The 12,526-nt window shown below is 40.7% G+C and overlaps 1 protein-coding gene across 2 annotated transcripts in view; it reads right to left on the reverse strand.

Moving 5' to 3' along the window:
* Positions 1-299: 299 nt before the first annotated feature.
* The window catches only part of LOC139733619 (ubiquitin carboxyl-terminal hydrolase 31-like), a 117,176-nt gene continuing 104,949 nt past the window's right edge, over positions 300-12,526 (reverse strand). The window contains exons 9-13 of one of the 2 annotated variants that reach the window (XM_071644429.1): positions 11,429-11,551; positions 9,953-10,100; positions 6,519-6,757; positions 5,351-5,636; positions 300-4,345 (exon numbers count right to left, since the gene is read on the reverse strand). In XM_071644429.1, the coding sequence (XP_071500530.1) occupies positions 4,206-4,345; positions 5,351-5,636; positions 6,519-6,757; positions 9,953-10,100; positions 11,429-11,551 (936 nt within the window). In that variant the 3' untranslated portion in view covers positions 300-4,205. Of the gene's footprint in view, positions 4,346-5,350; positions 5,637-6,518; positions 6,758-9,952; positions 10,101-11,428; positions 11,552-12,526 lie in introns of those variants that run through there. The other variant, XM_071644428.1, reaches the window with a different exon arrangement.

Genomic DNA, 12,526 nt, shown 5'->3' on the forward strand with positions numbered 1-12,526 from the left:
CGAAGGTGGTACAAATGAAACCATGGTTTAAACCATGGACAAAAACCATGGAGCGCCAAGTGTCGCATGGAATATTTTGTTACGAAATCAGTCATTTCGTCGATGAAAGAATTATTTTGTAAACGAAATGACAACATTTTATAACAAAATGAACATTTCGTCCACGAAATGATAATTTCGTTGAAACGAAACGGTCATTTTGTCGACGAAATGACCAATTTTGTAACGAAATATTCCGTGCGACACTTGGCGCTCCATGGTTTTTGTCCATGGTTTAAACCATGGTTTCATTTGTACCACCTTCGTGAATTCGGGCCATAGGGTATGGCGAAGAAAAACGTTTTTGGCCCAGAAGTGTAGTCACAATAAATTCTGCATACAAAGCTAATGGCAGGCTGGAAAGGGAACTGCTTTTATGACCACTAACGTGAAGGTTCACAATACTCTACAATCATATCTGAAAGGAAAAATGTCTCCCGCAATCAATAGCACCTGGATTGGTAGAATATATAGCTGTGACCTGTATCACAAAACCACCAAAAGTCGCCAGACATGGCTTTTCAGGTCAGGGCAGATTCTGAAAGAGCAGACCCTAAGCTTTAACATGACACAATGACTCAAAACAAGTGGAATTTCCCATCCCATCTGTATTAATGGGAAGAAATTACACCCTCTGAAAAGGTGTTTTTTTTTTTAGAAGGAGTCAGTAAAAAAAAAAAAGACAAGAAAAAGAAGAAAATGATAATTTGCCATTTGTTTTATGATCCCAAACTTCTGAATTACACAGAAGATCAACTGGTCATACACAGATATAATAAACTGTGAGCCATTTCATCTGTTTTGAGTCCTCACTGAAAACTGGGATGGGCAAGTTCTTGTTGATTTTGTGATGCATGGTCAGGAATCATTATTCCCTTCGAATTGACCAAACACAACTCTACTCAACACTTTAATTCCAGAATTGCTGCTAATGTGATCTTTGTTAGACCCTGCAGTATGCACATGGGTGTGTATCAAAATGATTTGTATCTACACTTGGTGTGGTAATGTGTGGACGTATGGAATACTTGCATAAACAGCTCAAGTAATGTGTACATAAACTTTGCCATTTAAATGCCCTGCACTGCCTAATCCCACATTTTACAACACATGCGTAACACACAAGTAACAAGGGTTTTTTGATTTGTCCTTTTTCTTTGTTCATTTCTGCAGGTGCTGCTGACTACAATCTAATTCATACTCTTTTTGTTCTCGATGGAAAAAGAAAACAAAAAAGTTGATCTGAAGGCATGATTTTGAGATTTACATGCACCACAACTTAAAACTGCTTCAAAAAATAAATAAATAGATAAAAAATAACAAACAAAATAAATACATGAATGAAAAAAATCACTGCTTAACATTTCAAAAAACCATGATATCAACTCTGAGGCAATAATATGAATAGACAGAGCTCAAAACCTTACAGAATGCCAGCACAATGAGTTATACTTAATAGTAGGAATGAGTGCATAGTCACTGGTTTACTTGGGTACAAACAACGGAGATGAGGACATCAAACAAGTGCTCTTCATCTTGTATAATACACCCACACACTCGATGCACATTAGTAAAAACACAGTATTGCTTGGCGATAACACTTGCAACCTCCTCCCTTTCTCAAGTTGCATTTCAAACCGTATACATGAACAATGTACAATATAAACCTTCCGACAAAACAAAATATGATTTGAAAGTAGATCTTTTTATACACAATGTACAATATGTGTGATACGAACTTCACATTACAAGTACTAAAATGTGATCCTATGGTGTGTTAGCATAAGAAGAATGAGCTCATATGAAATCAGTTATGAGTCACTCGAATGATGTTGACAATAAATCAAGGCTAACTTCTTGACATAAATCATTCACGAAACCAGCAAAACTTGGATGCACTTTTGACAAAGCTTATCTATCAAACATGTTCATTAGGACTTGCTCATCAGAGTGCTCGCATAATAGCAGTGTACGCAATTCTGTGCAGAACAGCTTCAAAAGTTTACCTTGCCATGAGTGTAGTGAGTGTACAAAGGGAAGGGTTCTAACAGATGTAAAAAGTACTCTCTTATTTAGACAATTATTATTTTTTTTTGCCTGGAACTCAGAGGAAACAACTTCTTTGCCAAGGTGTTATAGAAGGCATAGAAGAGACACAGCACCCTGCTCCCCATTAAACAACTGACAACCCGCAAGAAATTGTGCGCCTGTGTTCAACTTTAACCATGCAAGTACGTGGAAATGGGCACGCAATATCCATCCATGTGGGCAAATAAGTTTGCGTCTCACTTTTATGAATTCAGTCGACCAACTCACTGCTCCACAAACTGGATGGAATCTGTCCTTGCACACTTTCTCGTCTGCCAGATGACGTCTTGGATGTACGGCAAGCAGACCAGTACTGGACGATAAGTCAAATCATGTGTACAAATGAAAGAGCTCATCCCTACAACCCCCAACAGACAGGATTTCAAACTACACGTAACACAGAATATCCCTGTCCAAGGAAACACAACTTGTTTATCCTACCCACATCGACATGCTCGATTCACATCTCACATACTTTACATACAAGATTTCTGTCACGGGTCTCTTCCTGCAAAGTCAATGGCACGTGCAGCACCAAGCTCCAATACCAATACTGATCAATCAAGTGAGTGGAGAAATATACTCACACAGTACTCATTACTATGAAAGTCTGCTGAATGTATGGGTGATACATAATATACAATCTGCATTATGGTGTTAAAGCAATAGTTACATCTTAAAGACGTTTTGTGTTGAGGTGACATCATTATCTTGCCTTCATGTGAGGAACTAAATAGTACAACTAACTGTCAGTCCTTTCAAAATGAAAATGCCAAAAGGAAGATAAATACCATGGGCACCCTTCATTTCATTACATAAAACTCTTTCTTCTTCTTACAGTTACAAGCGTGTACCAAGCTGAAACCTGTGGCACTCCATTGATACACAGTGTGATGAGCCATTTGAAAACTTACTATACATTCAGGGACTTTGGGACTACAGTGCACGGGCATCAGTACAAAGGACACCAATTGTTACAAATGCAGTACCAGCACACACCATTTGGATGTTACACATGGCACCCCAGTCAACAGACATTGCACCTTCAGGAATGATCACAACTTATATGGCAGCTCCCAATTAAACAAATGTTATACATGAAAAGTGTTTCACTCCCAACGTATTTGGCACATAATCAGAACACAAAAAAATATGTGTATACCAGGGCCCCATTTCATAAAACGTGTTATCGATAACAAGTTAAGATAGTTGTTATAAGCTACTGAAATCCTTGCATCTGATTGGCTGAGACGAATTTGTCATAGAAATGTGGCAGTTGTTACTGATAACAAGTTTTATGAAACGGGACTCAGATCACACAGGTCTAAACACACATGATTGGTATTCTTGAAGGCAAGGCAAGTTACAACCCATTTCCACTTATTCTAGTCTACCACTTTGTACCAAGGGCAAACATCTTTATCTTTTGAAAATGGCCCCCAAATCTGGCACAGAACACAAAATTTGATCTTCATTCATAATGCAAAGAATTGCTATTTCAAATTTTATCTTAAGTTTAATGAAAAAAGAAAGAAATAATGACGTATAACAAATTGTTTTTGATATTTGAATTGCAGTGATTTGGAACGATCCGCTTTCAGTCGCTGCTAAACAATCAAAGAACTGTTGATGGCAAAGCAACCACGGGACACGCCAAGTTCCTTCCGAAAGACTTGGCAATAAGGATAATGGTGCCTTGCCATGGGCGGGGGGACATGAACCACGGACCTTATTATTGGCAGTTTGTGAATGATATCCATCGAGCCACAACAGCTTCTCATTGACCCACGTACAAAGCATAGCCTTTAAGTTTGGTGTAACATAAAATCAAACCATAGATATCTGACACGAGGTGAATTGCTTCATTATTTTCGCCGTAGAACTGAGGGATGTTGCCGAGATGGAGAGGATAATAATTTGGCATTACATACATGTGTAGACAAACCCTGTCATTTTTTTTTTTCTTCCGGATTTTACATCCTGCCTTTGGCTTTAATATATACTCTGCATATCCCACATACATGTACTACACGAACACACAGTCACACACGCATATAACATGTCTGTAGATCTCTGCGTCATACGCAAGATTCCGTTAGCACGCTGTCGTTGTCGCTCTCGTACTCCTGCCAGTCTCGTTGGTACAGCGGTGACCTGAGGTTCCCTGCCACGCTCCGTACGAACGGCCTCTGGTGGGCGTCGAATCCCCCGCTGTCATCTGCCACGCAAGGAGGTAGAACATAGGTAAAAAACGATCCAAGTTTTAACCCTTCATTCTACGTCGATTGGGGAGAATTTCCAAAAGATGACCAAGTTCTTGCATTAGCAATACGAAACATTCATTTGCCAAGTGAGATGTACTCAGGCAAATCTACCAATAGCTCTTTTAGAATGCATCTCCAAAATAAAAATGTCTCAAACTAAAGTACCGCAAAAAGGAGCATAATAGTTTTATGAAAATATGAAATTCAGTACACAAAAACTATGATAAAGCATTTACAGAGACTCCAACCCCAAGCACCTTCTGATCTGGAGATTCTCCCACCCGAAACCCCTAGCAAACGGGAGACTCCAAGTTGATGTGTGCGAAGCGCGAAGTTTCTGGGGTTCTAGATGTTCTCTGGTGCTATCTAAGGCTTATTTTTTCAACATACGATAGCAATAAGTAAGAAATCCTTTCCACCGGGAGACACAGAGCCAGGGCGGGAGAAATCAAATCTCCAGCGGGAGAACGGGAGATTTTGCAAAAATGGGTTTTCGGCGGGAGATCTCCCGTCGAAAACGGGAGAGTTGGAGTCTCTGCACTTACTCAAGAACATACTTGTCCATATGAATCACCTCGTGTCTAGAATATTCAAGGGCTCTGTTTACACTGTAGAAATCACATTAAGCATCTCAAAGCAAAGCATTCTAGGACAGAGCTGATGGATTTTCTGTGCCTCAGCACTTCTGAGTCTAAATGACTAGCATGACACAGAATGCTTTTAAATGTATGTGACTTATCTGAGAAAGATGTCATCTTTCATTTCAAAACTTGACCACACAAAGTATAGTTAAAAATCAACAATGGTATCACACTCGGACATGGGCTTGTGTGAAATGCAATGCAATCCTCTGAACAACAAAAGATCACACTTTGGCAGCTTTTTACAGCCTGTACAGTCTCACATTAAATGTGAGCGTGTGGTCCATGCGTAATTCTCAGCACACAGAATGCACTCACCGTCATCAATCAAATCCCGTGACCCTTGCCACGATCTATGACCTGGGGTCAGCCTCCCACTGACCTTCGACCGCTCATGCTCGACGCCGTCCCGTGCCCTGTCCACCCCATTCTGGTTGTACCACTCGGGTAGGTCCGGCCGGCCAGCACCGCCGGTCTTGTGGCCGGGTTCGCCGCCATTCTTGGCTTGACCGAATCCCCAGTGACCGTTGCCCTCTACGGGTGCCATCTCGGACGTAGGAGAATTCCCACCATGGGACGAGCCACCAGACGAAAACACGCTATCCTGTATTCACAACACACAGGATTTTTGGATCATAATACGAGCAATGAAATCTAAAACCTTGACAGACTACATGCATGTGGGGTTTTTTTTTTGTATTTTCAGTGCATGACATCCAACAACACAAGCTTTCTACCTTCAACTTGTCACACAATCTCTGTTGAGCATAAAGTTGACTGTGTTCAATCACTCCAGAGTCTTACAATTCTATTCCGCATTACATTCATGTATGTCACAAATTGATCCTTGTCAGACTTTTCAATTTTGTTTCCCCCCTTTTTTTTTCAGCAATCAACACTTTCAATTATGCTAACAACACATTCTTGTGATTTGGTATTGCTTCCTATCAATTTACATAAAAATATTCTCTTCCATTGCACACCGTAACAAAACATCCTGAACATGATAATGTTTATCCAGTCACAGGCATCTATTCTTGTCTGAGTAAACATACATTGTATTAAAGGCATTATTTACCATTTGCAGATGAAACAAAAATCAAGCTCTAGTGCTTCAAAATAGTTCAAAATGTGAGTTCGGGATAGAAACAACCAATGTAAAAATGTTAAATAGTATATATAATAAATGTTAACATACAAAATGTGAACAATAGTTATAACAAAAGTATTTCTAGAATAAAATGTCTACAGTTATGGTTTTTTGAGAAAAATACTGATATCTCCTTATATTTTCGGCTTTATTGCAAAATGTTTATATGGTAGGATGTTACATGTATGTGACACAAATGACCTACACATAATGTATGCATCAAATGCGATAATTCGAGCATTTTTTAAATCACCGCTCCCAAAGCATTGCCCACAGAGAACAGTAAGAGTTTAATATCAGGACCTCCTCGTCAGTCCACCTCTGGTACCAACTCACCTGACCAGACGAGGTGTTGCTGCACTGCCTGATGTACGCCGGCATGCGGTGCACCCAGTGGTCCGACCCCGACGACGACATGGAACCGTCCGTGCTGGTGGTGCTGCCAGCGGTGTGGGTACGCCGCTGGTAGAACAGAAGGTACGCCGCCTTGCTTACCAGGCGCTCCTCCGGTATCAGGGTGACCTTGGCGTCGTCAAAGTGGTACCACTGACCGTCCAGTGAGTTCCTGCAATAAGCTACCGGTCAAAGAAAACAAAAATAAGTAAATAACAAATGGAATGTTAAAACACAAGCCTGTGACATGGTCACTGTGAAACGTGAATAAGTAGCAATTTTCACATTTCCTAACTTCAGATCATTTTCTTTCATTAAGAAGGCAATAGAGGAATAGATTACTGTAAACGCACAGTGTATACCTTTTTGTGCATTTCGCACGACCAGAAACTAACACGAAAATAAAAGCGCGCAAATACATTTGCTCTTACATGCATTACTATTTGATGGTTTGATTCCACAGAATGGTAAACATGCAAAATACATTTTACCTGCCAGCGGCCTAGCGCAAAAAAAAAAACAACAACAACTACTCAACTGACAAGAGACCCAGGGGTCACACGCTCACCTGAGTATCGCAAGTTCACCTTCCATGCATTCTTGCAGACTCTTACCTGAGAACATTGGAAACTTATGGTGGGGGTAGCTTTGAGAATGGGGGCATGGTGTCCATTTACATATTCCATCACACTGGTAAAAATACCTGCCAAGTACAGTTGAACCTCTCTTATCCAGCCTCCCTTTATCCGGATCTCTCTATTATACGGACGCAATCTCGCCGTGATTTTTAAAAAAAAATAATTACGGGAGGAAAGGGGGATTCCCAACTCCTCGAGAACTCCTACACAAACACACATGAATTACATATTTCCTTCCAAATTGCTTACCTTCAGACATTTTAACATCCCCAAACGTCCCCAAATCATCGCAAGAACATGGACAGATTATGCGCTCGAGTCCTCTCATATCGCATTGCCACATATAGGTCCATACACAGCCGTCGATATGACTAGATAGACATGCATTGTTTCGAGTCATTGGCTGAGCAACGAATGATATTGAACACTCAAAAAGTGTTCACACACAGTACACACACAAAGAGAGAGAGGGAGACCATCTAATAATGGCGACCTACAGTCGACTTTGCCGAGCCGTGATGATCGAATTTTGAAGCGTAGTTTCGTCGACTCGTACTGTTTATTTTCAAGATCTACACTTGATACATTTCTTAATAATTATTTAGGTAAATCATCCCAAGAATTTATAAAAGAAAATGATTTCATTCTTGCAAACACGAACCTCTATTTTGGGGTCTGTTACTGAGTGTAACAATGAAAAAAAAAAAGAAGGTTGCAGTATACACATTACTACATGTGGTACTACAATGGGCTACATCAGTACATGTGTATGTATGTACATGTATAAAGCATTGAGTCTCCCGTATCTGGCCAAATCCCTTATCCGGATGAGCCCCGGTCCCGACTTGTCCGGATACGAGAGGTTCAACTGTACACTGTACTTTATAGAACGTTGGATTATGCAGCTTGGGAAAAAAGACTTAGAGCCCTATCACTTTTGATTAGAACTAGAGACAAATATTATTCAATATTCATTAATTTAGGAGGTTTGGACCCCCTGGGGCCCCTAAGGAAGCATGGTGCCCATTCAAACACTTTGAGATTTTATCCCTATGGGAATGCTGCTCGACAAGTTTGGTGAAAATCCATTATGTTGTTTTCACCAAGAAGATGAAAATTTAGGCACGCATGTGGACCCCCCCTCCCATCCCATCCCGCTTCCTTGGGTGGGGGGGGCACCCCTGATTCTCCCATGAACAAACTTGAAACAACAGTCATCAATATACTGACTCATTGTACATTGTATTAACTTAGCTCAATCACTTCCAGTTCTAGAGAAAATCTGTAAAGATTCCTTGCAGGAGGGGCCCCCCAGGTGAGACATGGTGCCCATTTGATGGAATTGAGATTCTATCCCCCTAGGGATGCTACCTGCCAAGTTTGGTGAAAATTAGTGATAGGGTTTTCAAGAAAAAGAGAAAAATTTACCATTTCGGTCAAAATTTAGGCCCCCTGGGGCCCCCCGGGTGGGGCATGGTGCTCATTTGATGGGAATGAGATTCTTTCCCCCGAGGGATGCTACCTGCCAACTTTGGTGAAAATTCATAATGGCATTTTCAAGAAAAGATGAAAATGTACAATTTGGGCCCCATTATGACCCCTTACCACCCCCCTCCCCTGGGTCCCAAGGGGGGCACCCCTGATTCCGCCATGAACAAACTTGAAACTACAGTCATCAATGTACTAATTCATAGTATTAACTTAGCTCTATCACGTCTGGTTCTAGAGAAGAAGATTTTTAAGATTCCTTAATTTTGGGGTGTTTGGGCTCCTCTGGGGTCCCCCCCAGGAGGGGTATGGTGCCCACTTGAACAAATTGAGATCCTATCCCCCTAGGGATGCTACCTGCCAAGTTTGGTGAAAATCGGTCAAGGGGTTCTAAAGAAGAAGATGAAAATGTAAAAGTTTACACACGACGGACGACGGACGACGCACGACGCACGACGCACGACGGACGCCGGACAAAGAGCGATCGCAATAGCTCACTTGGTGAGCTAAAAATTCCCACTTTTACAGTATACATGTATATTTGTGCAACTGTATTTGGAATGGAAATTTGCTCAAAATTTCAATCAGCATTGTCTATGTGAAATTAATTGAGAATACATGACTTCAGTCAAAGCTTTCCATGCTTGAATCTTTTTGTTTTTGTTTCTATTTTTGTTTTTATGAGCAAGGAAGCAGGCCCTACTGTAAACGTCAAATATTTTGCGAAGTTTTATTTTTTTGAATTTCACAAGTTGGGGGCTGCATGCATTTGCAAACTTAAAAACATGTGAAAACAGTAACTCTGATCCTCCTGACATGAGTGTGAGGTGTTCAGTGTTGTACTCCATAATCGTGAATATAACCACTCTCGAAATTGTCAGGAAGTCCTGATTTGTGAAAAATTAGACTTGCTAAATATGTGGTGTGTATACAGTATGTCGAGTCTGCTCTAATTCTTGCATAACACAAAGTCATACCTGGGAACAGAGTGCTGTTGTGGCATCGTGGTAAAACATCTTTACATGATTCTACTGTAAGATGTTAAAAATATAATGCACAGCTCTAGATGTACAATGTCTCCTACGACCACAGGTTTTCTCTTTTTTGTGTGAGTGTGTTGGGTAGGCAGAATTCTAGAAGGAGACAAGATCTGACAGTGCTTGAGGCGAATGCATACAACATATATGAAAGGGGGAAAAAAGGACTTCTGCCAGGTGAGTTACCTCTCTACTCCTGAGTCATTGCACTTACCAGTGTAATGCCCTCCAGAGAGGCTCCCTGAGTGATTGCATACAGCGTACAGATCGTAGACATAGTCCCCAATGAGTGTCGACGACCTGCCACGCCCACTCTGCTGTTTCCACGGCGACCATGAAGTCAGTGAATTCAGCAGGGCAGCCTACATAAGAGACATTTCCACACATGAGAAAGCAGAACCCATGTCATCCATTACAAGGAGAAAGTGTATTCACCAGTAATTCTTTACAAATAAATAATTAAGACTGAATTAAATTTTCTTTTCTTTTCTTTTTCTTTTTTGTTTTTTACAAATCTTCATATACACATTTCGCCAATTGAATACTACAGCAGCATAGGACAAATTTCACTAACAAGCAATAATACTAGTATAATCACAAAACAAAAAGTAATAGGAATTGAATTTACTTTGAACAGTGTGAAGAGTTGCATTTACAGAGAAAAAATGGTATACAATGTGAACAGTCCAGTGATTTGGACAATGAGAAAGGCAGGAGAAAGAGTAGAATCCTATGTTAGACCTAGAGAAGCACTCTGAGAGCGCAGACCTCCGCCAAGCATGCAGCTCATTTCCATCACTGATCTTGTTCTTCCATAGAGATATCAGTGATTTCCACCCATACATACTTATACTTCATGCTGAAAGTGTTTATAATAGTGTGCTGAAAGTCTCCCGATTTCCCAATATAGAAGCCTTTGTTACGTCATAAACCCTCAGCTGCACAGCGCGCCTCGCCCTAGCAGAAACAAGAGCACGCACTCTAGTGCGCGCATGCAAACCTCAAATACGCGCAGCCTGAACTCCCAAGTTCATTGACCCTACCTGCCAAAATATCAAAAATCCTTCATAAATTCCCCCAAAATTCTCGGATCACTACCAAAAGTTAATCATTTATTACTCGTGTCATTCTCACCCTTTCCCGCAAGTTTCATCCCAATCCGTGGTCTACTTTCTGAGTTATTTTGCGCACAGACAAACGAACGAACGAACGAACGAACAAACGAACGAACAAACGAACAAACGAACGAACGAACGAACGAACGAACGAACGAACGAACGAACAAACCAACAGTAACGAAAACATAACCTCCTCCCTTGGCGGAGGTAATAAAGCACCTACAACATTAGCTTCAGTTAAAGTTAGCCCTCTCTATGAGGTGGTTCAGGTCCGCTTCAGGCCCTAGCTAATGTCATTACAAAAGGTATCATGATTCAAGTCTGTCAATAATTCAGTGACGCAAAGCCTTCAACAATGGGTTTGCTTTCAAATGTTTTACACTGATTGACTCTAGATGGGCGCATTATTTTTCTCATACAACTCAGTTGGTCAAAAATGGCAAAATAAAACAACTTATCCTGAGGCTCAAGTCATCTCGCTTCAAAAGTGGGCTAAAAGTTGTGTACAGTATGAAAGGGGTATTAAAGAGACAGAGGGAAGAGAAAGCTTAGCCCCACACAAACTGACTGACCTGTGCATTGCCATTGGTGGCCAGGCCCTGGGACTGCCTTCGGTGTTCCAGGTACTGGCCCATGTTCAGGTTATGGATGGGGAAGTCTACCTGAGTGGAAAGCTTGGTCCTCGTCGCCCCAACCTATCACAAAGAGGGAAACATATGAATATATTATCGTCAGTTGATAACTAAATGGGCGCTATTGTGTTGTAAGATTTGAGCACACATAAAAATGAAACGATCAATTTTCATACAATAAAAGTTTATTTAATCAAAAGTGGGTAGATTTATAAATAAAGGGTAGAATAGCACCCTTTTGGTTTTAATCTTTAACATTTCACTGAAAAAGAAAATACTTTAAAATTGACACCACGATGTTGACAAGACTGAACTCTACAACATGATACCAATAACTCCATACCCCCCCCCAAAAAAAAAAATTGCAATAAAGCCCTAATGGTCCTCAGCTCTATACATAAATATAGGCGTACATGTATAAGACATAATCTCATTCTTGTTGTCATTATCTTTCAAACGCTTGAAAGGATGTTAATGCCTGACATTCTTAGAATGTCCGCAAAGAATCACTGACACAGTCCCTCGAGGTGATGTTACTTTAGTGTTTCCAAAACAGAAATCAATTACGAGGGCATGATTGTCGGCAAGGTCAGAATATTGACTGAAAATACACCCTGTTTTCTTGGGTGTTATCCTAGAATGTAACATATTATATCATGTATGTGTGTACACAACCTATGAAAACTCACACTATCACTTGTAATAACCATGGGACTTGCTAGAAATCATAGTAATGTGCCTCCACTACATGTAGCCACAGACTGATGGCTGGGAAATAATTCACATCTTGGGATGATTAAAATCAATGTTTCTTCGAGCAAGTCCTGAGATCTATTTTGGTGTGTGCTTCCAAATGGAGTACTGCCGCCGGCACATTGAGATCTGCGTCAATGTTCCGTGCATAATTCTTTGATGCTCTATTCATAGCGCTGACACAATTTTACTTGAACTTGGTGGAATTCCTTTCCATGGTTTGGCTCCACCCTGTTAAAATCACCAGTCTTCACCATCTTTTTCCCTGAAAACCCAGAATTTCTC

The sequence above is a fragment of the Diadema antillarum genome, unplaced genomic scaffold (assembly GCF_040938485.1).
Source record: "Diadema antillarum isolate AM-2024a unplaced genomic scaffold, OU_Dant_1.0 seq00000484_RagTag, whole genome shotgun sequence".
NCBI lineage: Eukaryota > Metazoa > Echinodermata > Echinoidea > Diadematoida > Diadematidae > Diadema > Diadema antillarum.